This window comes from Chelmon rostratus, chromosome 8 (assembly GCF_017976325.1).
Source record: "Chelmon rostratus isolate fCheRos1 chromosome 8, fCheRos1.pri, whole genome shotgun sequence".
NCBI classification, from domain to species: Eukaryota; Metazoa; Chordata; class Actinopteri; order Chaetodontiformes; family Chaetodontidae; genus Chelmon; species Chelmon rostratus.
In genome coordinates, this window is record NC_055665.1 from 29,264,724 (window position 1) to 29,286,726 (window position 22,003).

The window sequence follows — 22,003 nt, forward strand, 5'->3', positions numbered from 1 at the left end:
GTTCAGCATGTTACTTATTTAAGCTATGTACATTAAGTGATATATGTTATGTTACGTCATTTACTTACGTACAAGAGAAATCAACCTTCACTTTTTATATCATACACAAAAACCCCATTTCCCTGTGTGAAAGTCCTGAGCATGACCCAACCATTTCAATCTCCCCCATAGGTGGGATTTCCTTGCTACCACTTATGCTATCATTTCACTTGTTGGGAGTGAGAATTGGCTGTCATGGAAGTCTATTGGACTGCTGTGCATGTTCAAAAAAAAAAACACTAACGGGTTACCCAGCGCCTTGAAAAGTGACACCTGACCATGTGAATGTGTCACGCCCTCCACCTCTGCCCTCTCCAAGTGGCAATCCCTCTCCCCTTTCCCATCCCATCTCTCCCTCTTTCTCTTACACTCTTTCCTCAGGTGGGCGTGTGCAGGCTGGTGTGTGAGGTACAGACAGGTACAATGAATCTGTCGATTAGCAACTCAACTCACCTGCAGCGGAGCGTGGTCTACCCCTGCTCCATTGTTCTCCCTCTGCGATAAATACCGGCCTCAGTTCATGGCTTGACGCTGGACTGTAAACTACACTCCGAAAATAGTAAGTCTGTGCTTTGTCTTTGTGCTCGAAAGTAATTCTGCTTTCTTTTGCTCTGCCTTAGTTTGGACCACCCCTGCTGCCTTCTGCCTGGTATGGCTCTGATTCCTGACAACTCAGCTTCCCAACTCTCCTGCTCATTCCCTGGTCAATCCACTTCTTCTGTTACACCTACCCACTGCCATCTGCCATTACCTCCAGCCTACCCCTCAGTCTCCATCAGTAAACCCTTATCTCTTGTTGGTCCTGTTTAGTTTATTGGTAGCCTTAGTTTGTTCCTAGCTATTTGATAGTGTGTCCTAGTTCCTTAGTTTGTGTCCTAGTTTCTTAGTTTGTGTTCAGCATTTAGTGTTCATTTGCTAGTCTTCCCCTTGAGTTATAGATTTCTGTCCAGTATAATCACCATATGGCTTGTATTTGGAATTGTGTAAATATTTTATATTTTGCAAAGAATAATTTGGTAGTTGGTTTCACTTCATTATATATAGTATACAGCTCTCTGGGGTTTTTGTTTTCACTTTATTGTAAATACTGGTTTAAACTTTTGTGTAATGAGTTCTTCATCTGAGCCTCTGTCCTCTGAACTGTGACAGAATGAGACATTAGTTAGGTGGATATGGTTAGTGAAAACAATGACGTGCTCTTGATGCTTCTCTCCCCAGTGCTGTCTCGTAGACTCCTCGAGCGGTAGTCAGGCAGTGCATGTTCATATGTCTTCAAGGAGTGGCTTGGGATGAAGGCCTGAAGGGAGCGGATCGGATTCTTTTGGTCGGATGCTATTCAAATTCAAGCTTACTCTTGCTGGTTTGTCCGATGTTACCAACACCTGCTTTAAACAGAAATGTTTGTTTTTAAATAAGGTCTGTGTCAGGTGACCGCTGTTCCCACCGCATGTGCCAGTACACAGTCTGTATCACATCGCATGCATTTTGCACTTGCACAATCTGAGAAATTATCTGGATTTGTAAATCCAGATCATGTCTATGGATTCACTGAGAAATGATCATTTTTTGGAATGTGCCAGTGCACAGTCTGTGCCATCACATGGTATGGATTGCGCAATCCAAGAAATGAACTGATCTGTGAATCCAATCCTATTTGCAACGTAAATTGAAGAAGAGAGCCTGATTCAATGAATTTTTCTTTCTTTGCCTCCACACAGAGCATCAGGCTCATTACGTTTGATGCCATGCACTTGACATGCAAAGAGGTATAACAGTGGCGAATAACTTTTGAGGGGGGACAATGGTGTGTTTGAAATAGCTTCTCATCCCGCTATTAGCCAGTGTTGTAGGTGCTTCTGAAACCTAAGATGCTGTGCCCCTGCAAAGCACTGGAAGGGCATCTTTGGGGCGAAAGGGACAAAGGTCTCAATACAGCTCATGCCATGGTGAGCAGGGGGCTTTTGAGGTTTAGAAGGCAACCGACTCCTGCTACTGTTCGATTTTGTGGTTTTGGTGAGAAGGGCTTAGTGGAGTAATATGAGGCAGCAGAGCAATAGGCAGACCCTTTTGCATTGTGTGTGTTCAATTGTTGCCCACTGCAGCTTTCTGCTGCTTGTGTTCTCTCTGTTTTCAGACACATACCTATGCTGGCCATGCACTTGGTAACGTGTGGTTATACAGAAGAACTACACATGAGTAACCTCTTTGCTTGATAGCGGCCTCTCTCCACTGTTCGATTTGTATATTGCATGTTCTACGTGTACAGGGACTCACACGTTGACACTCCTTTGGAAAGAGAAATAACTGCAACCCCTGTGTGCAAATGAAATTAGATATTTACAAATGTGCAGACCTGTAGACAGGGTGCAAGATGCTACCAAGGATTAGTCACCCCCACCAGACCCTACAGACAGCATAAGACAGGTGCAAAGATCGGTCAGTTAGCTTTCCAAATGCAAAGCAAGCTGTCAAGGACATGTGCTTGCTGACCTCAAGAGGAGGAAAAAATGGATAAAGGTCAGCATGGCATGAACTGGAACTTAGAAGCATTTACATGGGTGTTTCTAGACCGACCATGATGAACACTTTGCACTTTATTATTACTTTATTTTTATTTCTGTATTCTATGAAGTTAATATTTCATGTAAGCCAGGTGACAAAACCGTGTTGTTTCTTGCAATACTCCGTCTATTTTCGTCTGTCTCGCGGGGTGGTCACCTGAGCCAGCTGACCAATGGTCAGTGAGTGTGTGGGTGACGTCATGCGGTCACGAGGGTCAGCGTGATCAACCGCGTCTGATTAGTACGCACGGTAGTTCAGTCTGGGTAGGAGCAGTGGGGAGGCTGCACACGCCACAAGCTACAGGTCGGTATGATCGCAATTTCAGTATTTTACTCACGTGAATAAATGGTTGGCATTACATGAGGCATTTGTCTTAACTTGTAGGAGTTCCTACCGCGCTTACACCCGTGATGAGTGAGTGCGAGAAGCACAAACGGGACCGGGACCAGGTTCAAGATGATGATGATGATTCGAGCTAGTTGCTGAGCATCATTCTCCTCCTGCCAGGACTGGTAGGGGCTCCTTGTAGCCGAGATAAGAACTCTCACTCAACTTGCCTTGGCCCATTGCTGGTGAGCAATGGGCCCACAGCTACATTTCTCCATGAACTCACTCTCAACAATACTCCTTAAACCCAGACGTGGGTTTTTTTTTTTTTTTTTTAATGAACTATGGGTGGGCTCGAGGGCTAGGACTGTATTGTGTTCCTGTGAGCACAGGATCCAAGAGACGGAACCTGCGGATTTTCCTATGTGTTATTGTCATTTGGTTTTGGTTTTTGGGTATTGTGCCTAGGGACTATGTGCCCATGAGTGGTTGAAAACTGTCTTACCCTGAGTGGCCCTTCGTATGCACTGTACATAATTGCACTTTTATATTTGCATGTCATTGTAATTCTTCCACAATATACGGTACCATTCACCAGCAAGTCCAGTCTCCTGTCTACTCTCTCCTTGAGCGAACCTTGACCTTCTGATTCCTAGCTTACTTCATTTTTGTTCTGTGTTACACAACCTACAATATAATAATACTATCAATTGGTAAACAGACAGTATTATTTAGTCGTGGCATTTTAAGTTTTTTTTAAAGTTTTTTTCTTTTGCACAAACTCAAGAGGTGATTGAATGAAAGAGTGTGGCAACATCAGAATGGATTTCACCAGGATACTGGGAGATGATAAATTAATGAATGACTGAATATACACCAAACCTACAGTCTGTCTAAAAACACTTTATATGTCTTACACCACTCACCCTTAAGCTAACATGTTATACCTAGTCGTATCAAATGCAAAAAAACACAGTTGCAGATGGCTTGTCAGATTCTTTTATCAGAGATACAAAATTATGCCATTCAACATTGGTCAAAAAGTAGCTTTCATCCATCTCTCATTTCAGATGGGTCTTTGCTGCATCTCTCTCTCCCCCTTGTTTGTTTCCAATTCGGGCATGTTGTTTAGTTAAATGAATTAATCAAGTAGAAGTTGTGTCTGTGTCAACATAAATCACTTTAATGTATGTTCCAAATAATGTTACAGCTGGCTATGTGGGAAATAACAATAGTATCACAAGTACTACATTTCATAGAGCACTGAAGGAACATATCTGTGTCTTGCATGTTTTTTCATGACAAATTATAAGCACTGTCATTTTTAACCTCCAAGGCAGCCAGTGATTTTCATTTTTTTCTGTAAGGTATGAAAATAATCCTTCAATGACTAACTCACTTTATAAAGGTTACTATTATGCCTGCTATTATTTTAGGCAGTTATGTTTTTGTAGATTGGTACTGTGGAACAGTAGTAACAAATCATTCTGCACTTACACTGAAACTGCAAAACCCTTCCCATTCTCATTCCCAGAGCATCAAATACCAACGCTTTGTCATACCCATCGGCATCTCATACAAATTCACAAGGTGCATACGACGCACAGAGTTTTCAGCAAAGCACAAAGCTAAACACTAGCAATGCGTCCTGCCAGGAATGCTTTATAACGCATGGTTTGTGAAATGGTTGCAGTTGGGTTAGATTTAGTCTGTGAAGATTCTCATTCATCCAGGTCGTGTTACTTCTAAGTAACAAAGGCAACTGGGATTGCTAGTGGTTCTAGAAGATGTTTAGATTTAGGTACCAAAACTACTTGGTCAGGTTGAGGCATCAAGGCTACTTTGTCAGGTATAGGAAAAGATTGTTGACCATTTGTTTCTCATAGGACACAAATCCTGGTCTCCTTTGTGAAAATTGTGTTTCATCCATCCACCCAAGCTTCCTCCACTTTTGGACTTTCTTGCTCTTTATACCATGGCACCTTGCTCTGAGCATCTAATATTTCCATTGATGGGTTTACAGTAGAGTTAATTGAAAGCCTGATGCATGTCATACAGACCCTTAAGGGTACCTTGTGTGTCTGTATGAGATACTGAGGGGCATGATAAAGCATCCGTATTTGACAGTCTAGGGAAGAGACCAGGCTCCAACTGCAGTGCCATGCCACAATGATGGGTGGGAGGTCATTTTTCTCGCCTATGGGTGAAAACATTGGTATAGCCCTTTGAATAATATTTTAATTGTGTGCATGTTTCAAAGCAGTGCTACAAGCAAGAAATAAGCATTTAAATATATCCCAACCATAAAAACATAAAGGCACGATTGTGTTGCCAAAAAAAACAAAACAAAAACGCTGTATTATTATTTATTATTCTTCTATGATGGTATGTATTCACTCAACATTTCCGGCTGATCTAACAACTCTATACTGTCAAAACTGTATAACGAATATCCAGGGTGCTGAATTGAAGGTTAGCCAAATTAGGCATGAAGCAACTATCTAAGGTGAACTTACAGTGGTACAAAGACTTTCCTATAGATAAAAGCAGACCTGGATTCTGCTGGGTTATTAGGCGTCAGAACGGTGGTTGGTCCTCTCTTTGGTTCTTCTTCTGGCTCGCTCCAGTTCAGCCATCATGGGCAGAGGACCCTCATACATGTTGGTCTTAATTGCTCTCAGCTTCTCCTGGTAGTCCTTTGGCAAGCCATTTTGCTCAGCTCCCATCACAATCACCTGCAGTGGTTGATGAAGCTGAATATATTGACTGTCTTTAAACTAGTCCCTGATTTTCTCATAACCAATGACAGCCACAAATACCCAAATTTCTTCCAAGCTTACTGTTAATGTTTTAAAACTCTATTGCCAAGAGTGTTCAACACATCAAGAGTGAGCTGAGAACAGATTGAATCTGGGGGATAATATAAACCTTTAACAGTCACAATGTTGCTAAACAACAGGAGAACAAAGCATTATTTGAAAAAGTAAAGGCCAACAGATTGAATGATCCAGACAATATGTGTGTCAGTGGTATGTGGACGTTGACTAGTGACCTGTGGAGTCATCCCAAAATTTAATGATTTGCATTATGGGGTACTGTGTTTGGTCCCCATAAGGAAGGATGAGGACCTACTATGTTTAGTTTCCACAACATGAGTAATACATGACCACATACACACACACACACACGCACGCACGCACGCACACACACACACACACACACACACACACACACACACCTACCTACCTACCTACCTAAGAAACCATAAGTTTCTTTCTCCTCATCACAAGGAGGCACCAAGTGCTTCCTCTTTGCCCCTTGTAGCTACAGCTCAAGCCACATTGTTGTCCATTCCCCATATACACAGGTCATACCTTCTCCCCTCCCAGTCACCATGCCTCTAATACCCTCTTCCCTCTCTATTCACCGTGTACCTGCACCTCCAGTCATTGTCCAAGCCCTAATTATACTGCATCCATGCCTTCCCGTGTTTAAGTGTGGTTGAGGAAGTAATTTTTGTCCTCCTGAAAATGGGTCTGAATAACATCCTTAACCCTCACACCTTTCTTACTGAGCAGTATGAAAATCAGATCCTCTTAGAACATCTCTAAGAGGATCTGACCTCACTAACGAGGTAAAAAAGCTAGGCAGTTCAGGCAGCCAGTTCAGAGTGAAACTGGAGCAATATCAAATTCCACCATTGTTCTCATAGGTTACAGAGATGTCTTTGGTTATTTTTCTTGCAGGAATATTGCTGTCCCCAGCCTCAGTAAACTCCCTGTGTAGTATAGAGATGGATTACTTGAGCAGATAGTGGAATTGAAGCAGTGGAGTGGAGCATCTGTATCCTTTGAAACGACAGGTATAAGTTCAAAACAAGACCAGTTAGCTCTCACTCTATACAACTCAGACAGTTAGAGATATCACAGGTATGTTCCATCAGTTATGTCTTTTGTATAGTATAGTTTCTATAGTAGATTTCATACTGAGAGGGAGACTGCTAGATCAGGAGCTTAGTGTTTAGGACAATCTGTAGGTCCTTCAGTCCAACATTGTTTTCATGTTGATAACTGTCTCAAAAATGTCCCTTTCTTTCATGACACCAAGTCTCTCATTGACAAAATGAGATCTCTGCTTGCTTGTGGTGGGTTTGACGTTAGACATTGGGCTAGTAATGATTGTACAACACTATGTCCCTCCCAAAAATGTACTTAATGGGGCAGCGGATCACAACTCAAACACAGCCCAGTGCTATATAAACTCAGAGAGGCATCTTCTGCAAAGGGTCCAATTATGTTAGATCCAAAACCTCTCCTTTCCAATGTCACCAAGACATTTGCCAGCATAAACACCAGCGCCAAGATTATCATGGATGGAGAGCCAGTCCATTTCCAATTGGCAGACCTTCCTCTAGCCCATCTTAGACTGTTGGCCACCACAAAGAGAAAGGGTGGGCCAAACTCTTCGAATGCTTAACAACACTCTGCATACATTTGGAGGGATACAGACTCATTCTTAATCCTCAGATGTCAGAAGATTTGTTTTTACGCGGGACTACTACTTCCACTGCCATGGCACCAGATTTGACGCAATCCTCCATCTGCTCCACATTTTGACAGAAGCTGAGAACAGGAGATAAAATCAATAAAAATTGGTCTCCAAGCTGCATTGGGAAACCAACCAACAACAGACATCCCACCGAGTTTCTCTCTCTATGTCTCTCTGCCTCTTTCTCTTTGTCTCCCCCTCTCTCTCTTTCACCCAACTGGTCGTAGCAGATGGCCACCCACCCAGAGCCTGATTGAGGTTTCTGCCTACTAAAAGGAAGTTTTTCCACACCACTGTCGCCAAGTGCTTGCTCATGAGGAAACTGTTGGGTCTGTGTAGTTAAAGAGTTTGGTCTGTACCTGCTCTCTATGGAAAGTGTCCTGAGACAACTTCGGTTGTGATTTAGCAATATATACTGTAATTAAAACTGAACTGAACTGAATTATACACCGTCAGACAATTGGACAACTGACTATGGAACACTGTTGGGAGAAGGCAGGTCGTTCTTACCTGGCCAGTACCATTCATGGCTCTGCTACACCACCTTTCTGGACTCATAGAGCTCCAGCGATTGACATCATATCACATCCTGCTGACATCCCTACCGAGGAACCTGAAGCAAACAGAACGGCAACCCGAAGGCAAAATTTGCTTCCTTGCAAACTGTCAGCTACGCCCAAAAGATAAGGTTTGCCAGTAGCAATAGGGGTTTTGGGGAGCCAGTCTGAATACCCCAATTGTTCACTCTCTCGTTTATTGATTCCAGCCACCTTGCTCTCTCGGCAGGTCTCATGTACAGTTCTCAAGTGTTAGTCGATTCGGGGGCTGAGGAGAACTTTATAGATGAAGAATTAGCCAAATAAGCTAATATTACTTTCTTGCCTCTAGCTGCTCCTCTCCCTTACTCTCATTTTGTCCGGTAATCATTGTAAAACCATGAGTTTAAACGTTATGAGCTCCCCCAACTCATCCATTATTCTGGGTCACCCATGGTTAATGCTACATGACCCTGTCATGAATTTGGCAGTGGGGAGAGTATTTATCCCACCTGCCTACAGTCTGCAATACCCTCCAGGGGGCTACAGTTAAATCACCAGCTAACTCGCCACCAGATCCCGTTAACAACCCCTGAACACCACAAACTAATGGAGCCTTTCCCTAAAGACCTAGCCCTGTCTTTACCTCTGCACAGGCCCTATGACGGCACTTTTGATCTCCTCCTAGGTGTACCCTTGCCCTCCAGCAGGCTGTTCAGTTTGTCAGAACAGAAACAGAACAGAGAAGCCATGGAAAAGTACTGTATATACAGGAGAGTGAGAGAGCTGGGTTTTACTTTCTGGGGAAGAAATATATACAGATGTGTCCCTGTATTGACTACTGAGGACTTAATAATATCACTGTGAAGAACAATTATCCACTGCCTTTGATTAACTGATTAACTCTCAAAACTCGGTGACCTGGGAGATTGAATCCAATGTCTGGGAGGCTCAATGCTCTCAACTCAACCCAGCTACTAGTTCTCCAAACTTTTCAAGTTGTGCATTGGGCCCACACTGCTTGGTTCACCTGTCACCCTGGCATGTTGTCCCAATGGTGGCCCACCATGGGCTCTGACACCCCAGAATACTATACTACTATATATTTGAGGGTGCATAGTGTGTGCAAAGAATAAAGCCTTCCATCATTCTCATACCAGCCTTCAACCATTGCTCGTGCCCAGTCGCCCCGGGTCCTACATTGCTCTGGATTTACCTCTGTCCCAAGCAGTGGCGTCGTTAGGCCTAAAATATTCTTAAGCCCCCCTAAATAATTTTGTGTTGTTTTATTAAAAATAGTAATAATAATAATAATAATTTTAACCCAAAAAATGCCCTCATATTCAATACAAAGTGGTTAGAATATGAGTTTAAATGAATAATAGTCATTATTCACTTAAATATGATTATAAATCTCATTTCAGTGCGTCGTTATCCAATCCATTCCACTTTTTCAGATAGAGAACGCCCCCATCACTGAAAATCCAGTCCACGTTTTCCCTGTGACCTTGCTCGCAGTCGGTAACTGCAGCCTGTGTGTGTACCTCTGAAGCGCACAGCGGCAGGAGCAGAGCGTGAACGGATGGGTGAAGGATGGACATAAGAAGGTTTTTCAAGAAAGTAAGCATTCATCATTGCTGGTAGCAACAGTTAGTTAGCTCAAGCCCCCAGCTGACAGCAGAAAGTCCCATGTAGTTAATAAACCAAATGCTCCGTGTTTGACAAACAAAAACCTGGCTTGCGCACACACTACAGACAATCTGCGCACGTCTTACTTTTGTTGTTTTGCGGTCAAAATCCCATCCCAGCTCTGAAAGAACGCTGCTACTTAGCTGCTGCTAGCTAGTTAGTCTGAAATGCATTGTGAAGGTCCTGGTTGTTTATAGAGTTAAGTATGCACTCTTTTTTACCACTATCGTTGGGGTGACTTCCTTCTGGAGCATCGGCCATCTGAACAACTCAGACACAATGAAAAGTGAGTTACTTTTACCTTGTGTGGATAGGATGGTTGGCGAGCTTGAGCAAAGATTTTGCAGTGTATATGCAGGGCTACTAAAAGGCATCCAGGCATGCAGTCCTAAATGTGAGAACTTCTTGAGTGAACGACACTTAAATGAACTTGCAAAGCACTACAGCACTGACCTGAAAACAGAGAAGGTTCTGGTGGCCAGAAACTTTCTTGCCCGGAAAACCGAGGCTGGATGTCTACCAGAAGATATATTGTCTGTGCACAACCTCCTTGACTCAGACATGTTTCCCTCTCTGAAGGCAACCATCCAAGTTGCCCTAACAGTGCCTGTAAGCAGCTGCTCGCGTGAAAGGTCCTTTAGTGCACTGCGTCGGCTGCATTCCTGGCTGCGTCAAACAATGTGTCAGAAAAGACTTCACAGTCTTGCAGTCATGTCAACTGAAAAAGACGAGCTTCAGCATCTGAGTCACAACAGAGTGATAGACCGATTTGCCACCCTTAAAAACAGACTGTAGCAGTAGGTCACAAGGACCCTGCAGATAAGAGGCTAGAGACCAATCAGGAGGGACAGGAGGGGCTGTTTGGAGGCAGGTGTGACTGCAGCGGCAGTCTTCAAATTGTGTGCTCACTGTGGCAGCAGCTGTGACTGCTTGATTCCCTCTGACTTTGGTAGGGTGGACTTTTAACATTGTTTTTTTATAGTTATGTTAGTATTTTAATTGTTAGGGTACAGTAGGGGTACTTGCACCCTGAGGTATTTGTATTTTAATGATTTTAATTGTGGGTCTACCATGCTTTTAGGCCTAACTTGAGTGTCACACAGCACAGAGGTATGTGAAACAGCCAGCATTTTAAAACCTCTTGTGCCTGACCTCCGAAATTAACTGTGCTTTGTTTGTTTCCAGGCAAAGCACTGGCTGCCGTTTATTTTATGTTATTTTAGTACTACGTGTTTTATTTTTACTGATTCTATTATTTATTGTTTTAGTGTAGGGTTTAGTTTTAATACTCTTTTTAATACTGTCTCCTCTTGTTTCTAGTGCGGCGGTTGGTGGGGTCCTCCACTTGCCAGTGTGGTTGACGCTGGGAGTTTACTTTAGATGGTGATATGGTTTGTGGTGGCACATTGTTAATTGTGTGGTGTTTTTATTTGAAGTGTGTTGAGTTTTGCTTTCTTTGGTTATGTAGTATACTCCCCGTGTCCCAGCAGTGAGTGGTTGGTGTCCCAGCCGTAGTACGACTGTCTGTCCTCTCCTTTTTCATTCCCTGTGTTTTTAATCAAATAAATGGCATGCGTATGACCCACACTGATTTTTGCATCTTTTATCAAAGCCCTTGTGTTTCACCTGAAAGGCTACATTTGGCGTTGTCGGCAGGATATGAGAAACAGTCAGTGTGTGGTGCATGTCTTATTTTGGTTTTTCTTCTTTTGTTCTGTTTTTTTTTTTTTAGAATACTAAACGGCAGTCAGTGCAGAAGACTGAAGGCGGCATTAAAGCAGGTTCATCACCCCAGGGCAAAGAAGCTGCCATAATCCCACTTCTTCCTTGGGTCTAAAGGGATGCTAATATGAGTGAAACAGAACAACAATTAGCAGCCCTGCACGAGCAGTTCAGAGCACTTCAGACTGAAAATGAACTTTTAAAACAAGCCGCCAGTAACCCTCATGCCTCTAATGCCTCTGCTTCTGCCCCCAGATTTGACAGGACTGTTTATGTCCCTCGTGACAGGAGGTGCACAAAGTTTTATGGTGACCAAGACTCACCTGATACTATTGGCTTGGAAGACTGGATTGAAGAAGTTGAAGCTTGTCTAGAAGGGCGACAGTTCTCTAATAGAGAAAAAGCTATTTTTCTCCTTGATCATCTGGGGGGTGAACCACGAAGTGAGATCAAGCACAGACCGCGTAGAGAAAAAGAAGATCCTCACAAGATCATTGACATTTTAAAATTATTGTATGGTGGTAAAAAGCCCCTGGTTGTACTGCAGCAACGGTTCTATGAACGCAAACAGCAGGAGGGGGAGTCACTGAGACAGTTTTCTCATGCACTAATGTCACTAATTGATGCTGTCCTCGATAACTATCCAGATGCAGTTCCAAACTCACAGGTAACCCTGCGGGACCAGTTTGTGGAACGCGTCTGGAATGGACCGCTACGGCACCATCTCAGGGAGGTGGTGAGAGGTAAACCCAGCATGACACTGATTGAAATTCGGGAAGAAGCTATTAGATGGGGTGAAGATTTTGGGGGAGGAAGAGGGAATAATCTTCATTCATCCCAGTGTGTCTATTCACCCCAGTGCAATGTTGCACAAGATAACATAACAGCAGCCACGCCAGTACAAGAGCCAAAACAGTCTCCAGAGCTCCTGGCCATCACAGAACTGATCAAGAATCAACAGACTCAAATCTCCTCTCTAGCACAACAATTTCAGTCTCTTCAGTCAATGTTTGAGCAGACTACAGCCAAGCTGACAAAGGAGAGAAGGTGCCTACGCTGTAATAAACCAGGTCATATTGCTCGATACTGTCGCCAGCCCATGCCCACCGCCTTGAGAACGAGTCCCACAACAAGCATCCAGGCAGTGCAAGTGGAGCACCCACAGATGGAGCCAACGTTTGTCTCTCACCAGGTAACAGATCTAGCCAAGTCTAACTCTCCCCCACTGTCTCCAGAACTCTTGAAACAGTTGGTGGGTCTGTGCACCGTAGTACAGCTGACCATGAATGGAATGGATGTCCCCTCATTGTTGGACACTGGTTCAAATGTTACCACACTGACAAAGGGTTTTTTCATGTCACATTTTCACCCAGATCAGCCTAAGATTAACACCTGTAAGTGGCTAAATCTCTCTGCCGCCAATGGGCTTGCAATCCCATATTTGGGGTATGTAGAGATGGACGTCACTGTTTTAGGTCGAGTGCTTTGTGATTGTGGTGTTCTAATTGTTGAAGACCCACCTAGTTCTACAACATTGCATAAACAAAAGGAAAAGGTTCCTGGGCTGTTGGGAATGAATGTCATAAGTCAACTCTATAATGACCTCTACGCAGAATATGGTCCTGCCATGTTCTCCATTCCTCAGGTTACACAAGCTGCTCCGGGTTGGAGAGAAGCGCTACAAATGTGCCATTTGATGGAGACTGAACAGAGTGAAGAGGGGCTTGGCAAACTACGAGTGCATGCGCAGAACCCTGTCCAGATCCCTGCAGGTACCACAGTGATGATTCCAGCCACAGGTCCAAAAGGTAAACAGTACAACTCACTGACAGTCCTCCTGGAACCTGGTGATAGTGCAACTCACATGCCCGCAGGTTTACTAGTGTCCACTGCTCTAGCTACACTGAATGATGGATTGGCCTACGTCCCAGTTACAAATGTAAACCATGAACCAGCCTACCTTCAGCCACGAACCTCTTTATGTGTGCTGCATTCGGTTCATGTGGTAGAGCCTAATAGTCCAACTATTGTTTTTAATGAGGAGATTGATGCTCAAGGCAAAGTAACGGTAATCTGCTCCCAAGCTTCTGCTATGCAGCCCCAGGGTTTAGATCTACAGTCAGTTGACTTGTCTAACCTGAGCCACCAGGAGCAACTTGAAGCAAAAGATTTGCTTCTGAAGTACAAGGATGTATTTTCGTCAGGGGAGAGTGATCTGGGCTGTACAACACTCATTGAACATAATATCCCTGTTATAGATGACATTCCAACTAGACAGTGTTACCGCCGCATCCCTCCATCTCAATTTGAAATAGTTAAAGCTCACATCAAACAACTACTACAGACCCAAGTCATAAGGGAGAGTTGCAGTCCTTATGCCGCGCCTCTGGTTCTAGTTCAGAAAAAGGACGGCTCTCTAAGGATGTGTGTAGACTACAGGCAACTCAATGCAAAGACACGAAGGGACGCTTATCCACTGCCTCGAATTGAAGAATCACTAGACGCTCTAACAGGTGCCAAATGGTTCTCTACATTAGACCTTGCAAGTGGATACAATCAGGTCCCTGTAGCTGAAGCAGACAAACATAAAACAGCTTTTTGTACTCCATTTGGTCTGTTTGAATTCAATCGAATGGCTTTTGGTCTATGTAATGCACCCAGTACCTTCCAGAGATTGATGGAAAGGATATTTGGAGATCAAAGTTTTCAGTCTCTGCTTCTGTATCTGGATGATGTGGTAGTCTTTTCAACCTCTGTAGCGCAACATTTACAAAGACTGGAGCTGGTGTTGCAGCGTCTGCAAAAAGAAAACTTAAAGGTTAAGTTAAGCAAGTGTTGCTTCTTCCAAAAGCAAGTCAAGTACCTGGGCCATGTGGTCTCTGAGGATGGGGTGGCCACAGATCCAGATAAGATTGCTGCAGTGGCACAGTGGAAATGCCCAGAGAATGTTAAAGAACTAAAATTATTCCTGGGCTTTGCCAGCTATTATCAACGATTTGTTCCTGGCTTCTCTCAGATTGCCTCACCATTAAATTCCTTGGCTGCAAAACTAACTAGTAAAGACAAGAGAGTCAAAAATCTGATCAAACCCCACTGGACTGAGAAATGCCACACAGCTTTCCAGACACTTAAACAGAAACTCACCACTGCTCCAGTGCTAGCTTATGCTGACTTTAATAAACCATTTATCCTGGATGTAGATGCTAGCCATGATGGGTTGGGGGCAGTCCTTTCACAGGAGTGGGAGGGCAAAATTCGACCCACTGCTTTTGCTAGCCGCAGTCTAAGAAGAACTGAAAGAAATATGCAAAATTACAGTTCCATGAAACTGGAATTTTTAGCCCTTAAGTGGGCTGTTGCAGAGAAATTCAGAGAGAACTTGGTGGGCCAAAAGTGCACAGTATACACAGATAACAATCCTCTAAGCCATCTCCAAACAGCCAAATTGGGAGCAGTCGAACAAAGGTGGGCCTCAGAATTGGCAAGTTTTGATCTGGAAATCAAATACAAACCAGGAAGAGCTAAAACAAATGCAGATGCTTTGTCCAGGCAAAATGCAATCCTGGAGCATATGCTAACCCTTGCTCCTACATCTGCCCTCTCACAGGAACTGAGGTGTGCAGTGCAACAGCAGCATGATGTATTGATGTCTCAAAACTGTGTATCTCAGGCTGTGATGGTAGTTCTAACCTTGCTGTGTTGCAGGCGGAAGACCCACTGATCCAGGAGTTTCGCTTCTTCTGGGACAGACAACGACAACCAAATAAGGACGAGAGAAAGAAGGCATCACCCATGCTCCTAAAGCTCCTGAAGCAATGGGATTGGGTAATTGAAAAAGATGGTATCCTTTTTCGACAGGTGGAGTCACCAGAAGGAGGACCAGGTTGGAATCAACTGTTATTACCACAAAAACTGCAAGAGGATGTCCTCCTCAGCCTTCATGATAACCACGGCCACCAAGGGGTGGAACGGACTGTAGATCTCATTCGGAGACGGTGCTATTGACCAGGTATGAAGAACACAATAGAAAACTACTGCAGAGCTTGTGAACGCTGTACATTTGCCAAAGTTGTCTCTACTAAATCAAAGAGCTTCATGGGCCACCTGACAGCCTCTAAGCCTAATGACATCCTGGCCATTGACTTTAACGTTCTAGAGCCTGCGTCTGATGGACGGGAAAACATCCTAATTATGACAGATGTGTTTTCTAAATATGTCCAGGCCATCCCAACTAGAAACCAAACAGCAGTGGCAGTGGCTGAGGCCTTGGTTAAACACTGGTTTTATGTTTTTGGAGCCCCCCGCCAAATACACTCTGACCAAGGACGATGTTTTGAGGCCAAAGTAATACATGAGTTGTGTCACATTTACAATATCACAAAAACTAGGACCACACCATACAGACCTCAAGGTAATGGCCAATGCGAACGATTTAACAGGACTCTCCATGACTTGCTCCGCACCCTGCCGCAGGAGAAGAAGAGGCAGTGGACGGTGCACCTGCCTCAGGTAATATTTGCTTATAACACCACCAAACATCAATCCACAGGATTCACCACATGTGTTAATGTTCGGACAAGAACCACGGCTGCCTATTGATTGTGTGTTAAGTGTCACAGGACAGCCAGAGTCATGGACGGCAGAGGAGTGGACCGCCAACCATCAGGACAACTTGGCCTGCATCTATCTGGGAGCAAGGCAGCGGCTTCGAGCAGCTGCTGATCGTCGAGCGAAACAACATAACAACAAGGCCAGAATAGATGCTCTACTGCCCGGACAGCTAGTTCTCTGCCGAGACCACAGCCACAGAGGACGACATAAGATACAGGACCACTGGAGTCCTGTGCTTTACAAGGTTGTATGGTGCCCGCCAGATGGGGGGCCGGTGTATACCATCAGCCCAGCGGAGGCAGAGGGACCTCTGACACAAATACATCGTTCAGAGCTACGTCCAGCTGCAGGCAAACGGGTTGATTCATCAGTAAGTGACCCAGGTCTTCCTGAAGATCTGCTCATAGACAGTGATTATGATGACACTCCTCAACCACCATTTGTTGTTGAGTTTTCTCAGAGTCCGCTGACTGATGTGGTGGAGCAGGGTGACACGCCCCCACCACATCTAGATGTTGAGGAGAGGCCTGTTGCAGCACAAGAGAAACCACGGCGCCCCCATAGGACTACAGCAGGACGGCACCGAAACCCCCATCATCTCCCAAGATCAACCACCACACAAGTAAATCAAATTATTGCACCTTGGCGAGGATTTCACAGGCCATGGCTTTAAGGTCCATCGACGGGACGTCGATTCAGTTCATGGGGGCAGATTGGAGGCAGGTGTGACTGCAGTGGCAGTCTTCAAATTGTGTGCTCACTGTGGCTGCAGCTGTGACTGCTTGATTCCCTCTGACTTTGGTAGGGTGGACTTTTAACATTGTTTTATAGTTATGTTAGTATTTTAATTGTTAGGGTACAGTAGGTGTACTTGCACCCTGAGGTATTTGTATTTTAATGATTTTAATTGTGGGTCTACCATGTTTTTAGGTCTAACTTGAGTGTCACACAGCACAGAGGTATGTGAAACAGCCAGCATTTTAAAACCTTTTGTGCCTGACCTCCGAAATTAACTGTGCTTTGTTTGTTTCCAGGCAAAGCACTGGCTGCCGTTTATTTTATGTTATTTTAGTACTACGTGTTTTATTTTTACTGATTCTATTATTTATTGTTTTAGTGTAGGGTTTAGTTTTAATACTCTTTTTAATACTGTCTCCTCTTGTTTCTAGTGCGGCGGTTGGTGGGGTCCTCCACTTGCCAGTGTGGTTGACGCTGGGAGTTTACTTTAGATGGTGATATGGTTTGTGGTGGCACATTGTTAATTGTGTGGTGTTTTTATTTGAAGTGTGTTGAGTTTTGCTTTCTTTGGTTATGTAGTATACTCCCCGTGTCCCAGCAGTGAGTGGTTGGTGTCCCAGCCGTAGTACGACTGTCTGTCTTCTCCTTTTTCATTCCCTGTGTTTTTAATCAAATAAATGGCATGCGTATGACCCACACTGATTGTTGCATCTTTTATCAAAGCCCTTGTGTTTCACCTGAAAGGCTACAAGATGGCATTCTTTGATGCTTCCATCCACTAAGTAACTCGCAAGTGTAGCCATTTTTTCGTCAGTGATTTTTTGTTACAAACCTCTGTTTGTTGTTGTACTGTATTAAACACAGACTGAAATAATAATGAATAATTTCTCAGTCTTTTTTGGCTGTTTATGAAGTTTTGTACTTGTGCACTACATTCACTCACATCCTGTGCATCTCTTGGGGGCTAAGCCCCCCCTGTTCTTAAAACCTAGTGACGCCCCTGGTCCCAAGGTAACACAGTGGCTCTGACCATTGTTGATCATTTTTCCAAGGCTGTTCATTGCGTGGCTCTCGCCCTATAAGCTCCCCACAGCTAGAGAGACAGCCAGCTTCTAGAGGGCCATGTGTTCCACCTGCATGGAATGCCTCTAATCTATCTATCTATCTATCTATCTATCTATCTATCTATCTATCTATCTATCTATCTATCTATCTATCTATCTATCTATCTATCTATCTATCTATCCATCCATCCATCCATCCATCCATCCATCCATCACACTCCTGTGTATTAATGAATACTTCATTTCACATTCACTGGTCATGTGCCAAACACCAACCAACCATAGAGAGTAGGCTCACCCATGAAACATGATGAACTTGATAGCAACAAGCTCAATCACACCCCTTCTCTTAGCTTAGGAGTTCTTTTGTTCCTTACTAAAAATTGCTCTCAGCAGTTTTGAGTTTGTACTGTAAAAGTAAACTCTTAGCTAGGAACCTTGAATGCCATTCAGTAGGATTCCTAGTCATAAGATAAGATCCTTTGTGAATGTGGCCGTGAAAACTAGACATTTCTAAAAAGGTTTCAGTAAGAAAGTTTTTAAAAAATGGTGCAAAGTTCGGTAATAAAAAATGCATATCCTTAAAGTCAGTCATTAGTTGTGCAATGGTCCACTGTCCAAATTCACCTTTATTGCTAAAGCACAAATCATACTGTATGTCTTAAACCGTTTCAGCTGTGTAGTGGCAACATGTTAACACTAGCTGCAATCCTCTGTCAGCCATATGAGCAACCGTATGTCAGCATCCAAAGATTGTAGTCTGAGCCCAGCATAAGAGGGGGAACAATGTAGTGGACTCTGTGGATACAAACTGCAGAAGACAAAGCTGTGACCACAAAGCCATGCTATCCCTCTCTGTATGCTGTTTTTCTGTCAGGCATGTTTGGAGCTCTCACATGTGCGAAAGAACAATCTGGTATTTTGGCTCACAAGCTGTCAGATCTGTAAAAGGTAGCATGGCAGAGGGGGTGTGTCCTGACTCTTTTGACCTGTTGCTCACATAGTCAGGTGATGAGGGGTGTGACTTGACTGATCCCTATTCCAGATGCTTCACAGAGAGAAACAAGTAGGAGTGAATAAATGGTGATACCCCTGACCTGATTCATGATCGTATTCTTTTGTTTTCCTCACTCAAAACAACATTAAACAATAATGTCTGACACTCACAGAGTGAGAAGGGACCATTAAAAAGGTTATTAACAATATCATCCATGGATGACCGATTACAATTCTACTATTACAAATTCAAAATATATCAATGATGTCAAGTCAGGCAAGAACTACATCCATATCCTATACTTCAGCCCAGAAAGGAGATATGAGCTATTAATTGCAACTTTGCAGTTTAAATGGTTACTAAGAAATATGTGTAGGTTTTGTTATGGTCACGACTCATGAATGTTTCCCTTTTGTTGCCTCACTATAGAATGTTGAATGGCACTAAATATTAACATATGAAGCCCAACTGATAAATTATACAGCTAAATGGCTTTGCCAGAGGAAATGGAGGAAATGTAATGCTTGATTCTGTTCACTACCAAGAATTTTTCTTGTCCTAGAATGCTCTTCTTAAAAGTGCAGGACTTTGCCAACAGAGACCAGGGTTCACAACTGTGTATCTTGCATGTGGCTGGGTTTTCGTTACTTCAACACCTTGGGTAAGATTGTTTGGTTAAATATTTAATAAGTCAATAAGTCTAATTCTGTGCTTGAAATTAGTGTTGACTATTTTAATATTTACCTAAAACAATAGAGTCTTGCCTAAAGAGGTCATAATATAAAACAACATAAAAATACATAATCACAAATTTGTTGCCAAGAACAGATAACAATGATATCAGATCTTCATCCAATTTTCATCAATGAAGATTTGGCAAATATAAATTTGTTTCCTCATTTTGTAAAGAAGAACATAATGTAAGGAAGTATTATGTTTGTCTCAAAATGTCTATTGCAGCTTAGTAGTATATAGATTTTTAGGGTGATTGTTAACAATTCTTTAAAAACTAAATTTAAGAGATTCTAAATATGATAGTTTATGAAATATTGATATCAAAATCATCCACTATCATTCAGTTTCATTCAAGAGTGTGCCAATTAGATCCCCATACTTTCTGGTGTCAGAAACACAATACTGCTCCATAGATGCATAGATGACCGTGCTCATAATGCCTGTCCTGTTGGAAATGCTCTAATAGCCAATAACCATAGCCTTCATGAAAGGAGGAGTTATTGCAGGACATTTCGACTGCATTAGTTTTAGCCATGTGGACCTAATATACTGGCAAAAGAGTGTTTTTTTTTTTTTTTTTTTTTGGGGGGGGGGGGGGGGGGTTGTCAACAAATTCCATGAAAAGCCCAAAACAAGCAATAAATATGGCCTACTAGCAATTTTTGTATGCGTATCCAAAGCATGATAAAAGTTTTTTCTCTGTGCAACCACTGTTGTCCAAAACCACAGTAGTGAGCCACATTGTTGAAATGGGTCACATGTTTCTTCATTACCAAGAACTCAAAGACTGTAATTTATTTTGGATCGATCCACCATACACCGTCCTGCTACTGTAGATATTCACTAGAGCATCAAATGTGGATTAATGTGCCGCTAAAAATAATTTGTGGGAAAAATAGATTTACTCAGGAACTATATATAAGCTATATTTTGAGGAACTTACACATGCCATACATACATAATATACATTTTATATGACTTTCTGTTGATACTCCACTACAAAATATTGTACTTATTAGCCCTCAAACATTTATTTAACAGATACAAACATTAGTTACTATATTATATTCTATACATTATATAATAAGCGCATTGTAAAGACTAAAGTAGTGGTTCCCAACCATTTGACTTTTGAACCTTTACAAAAAAAAAAAACAAAAAACAAAAAACAAACTGTGAGTGGATCCTGTTAGCAGTTTCAAAAATGAGAATGTGCACTCTGAACTTCTCAGATGTTTTTTTGTTTTTTTTTTTTAACTGTTAACTGTTTGGGGCCAAAAGAGATTGGATACTTTAGATGTATTTTACTGATGAAATACTTTGCTTTTAATTACTTGTAGGACTGTGTATGCCGGATACAGTGCTGTATTTACATTGGGACTCCTTTTTTTTTTTTTTTTTTTAAGATTTACATCTTCAGTAGGAACCAATGGGCATGGGGTTGAGTGGTAGGATGTCAGAAAGTATTGAGAGACAGACTAAAACATTGTTTGTTTGGGTCTTTTTATTGAATTTGTTGACAATAAAACATGTGGAATTGCATAAAACTTATCCTGGAATCACTCCTCCAGCATTACATGTAAGTGTTCTGAACCCATAAGTAAAGATACATTGAAAGCAGTCTTACCTGTAAGTATTGTGGTGATGGTGGGGCATACACACAGCTGTTCATTATGTAGGTACGACAGTTGAGCTCCTGGCCTTTTGTCTTCACTGATAGCTCCACAGGAGTATATGCACCTAATGTCACATTCTCCTGACTGAGTGTGAGCACACATTTACACACATAAAAAGATATACATGGCAAGTATCATTTTTACAGTGAAACATTCATGGAAATCCTGGAAATTCCATTAAATAAAAGAAAACTTTACCTGTCTAGAGACTCCAGATCAGACATGTTCATCCTCCACACCACACCCCACACCTCGTCCCCTGGGCTGTGCTCTATGGTGGCTACACCTCCATGCCACCGGTCACTGGCAAGGCCTTTATGGTTTCCAAACACCAGTTTATAGTCCTGAAAGGGAAAAAAGGAAGAAATTAGAAGTATGTAGATAGCATTTGACAGAACATTGATGCTCTTTCTGACCATACCTTGAGTCTGGCCACACAGTGTACTGTTGCTGAGGGGTTCTTGAGCTGGAGGCGCTCCTTCAGCAGGTTGCTGCCATATGCAAAGTACAGGAAGGTGTGGTTATTCTCCATGCTGTCACTAGTTTCTGCCAGGAGGAAGATGTGAACAAGGTGGGTTGAGGTGAGGAAGATTATGAGCAGTGAAAGAAGGCAACAATGACAGAGGTGGAGAGCCGAGCCGAGCCACAGCTGAGTGTTTGGAGGAGCAGAGGGTTGAGTCGAGAGCGCATGAGTTGCAGAGTCACAGAAATGAAGTACTGCCTTTCAGCACTCAAACACCATTCTCATGCTAATCCCCT

The 22,003-nt window shown here is 42.9% G+C and overlaps 1 protein-coding gene across 1 annotated transcript; it reads right to left on the reverse strand.

Annotated features, from left to right (window-relative positions):
• Positions 1-5,498: 5,498 nt before the first annotated feature.
• Positions 5,499-21,779, reverse strand: ggctb (gamma-glutamylcyclotransferase b). The gene is made up of 4 exons (XM_041943349.1): positions 21,666-21,779; positions 21,443-21,588; positions 21,196-21,328; positions 5,499-5,663 (listed from the first exon to the last, which is right to left on the reverse strand). The coding sequence occupies exons 1-4, from the start codon at positions 21,774-21,776 to the stop codon at positions 5,499-5,501; spliced, it is 555 nt and encodes a 184-aa protein (XP_041799283.1). The 5' UTR covers positions 21,777-21,779.
• Between the last annotated feature and the right edge of the window lie 224 nt (positions 21,780-22,003).

Coding starts and splice junctions, on each gene's coding strand:
- ggctb (XM_041943349.1), bottom strand. CDS start 21,776: ATGGAGAATAACCACACCTTCCTGTACTTTGCATATGGCAGCAACCTG. Junction 21,589..21,665: donor ACTGTGTGGCCAGACTCAAG/GTATGGTCAGAA, acceptor TTTCCCTTTCAG/GACTATAAACTGGTGTTTGG. Junction 21,329..21,442: donor GATCTGGAGTCTCTAGACAG/GTAAAGTTTTCT, acceptor GCTCACACTCAG/TCAGGAGAATGTGACATTAG.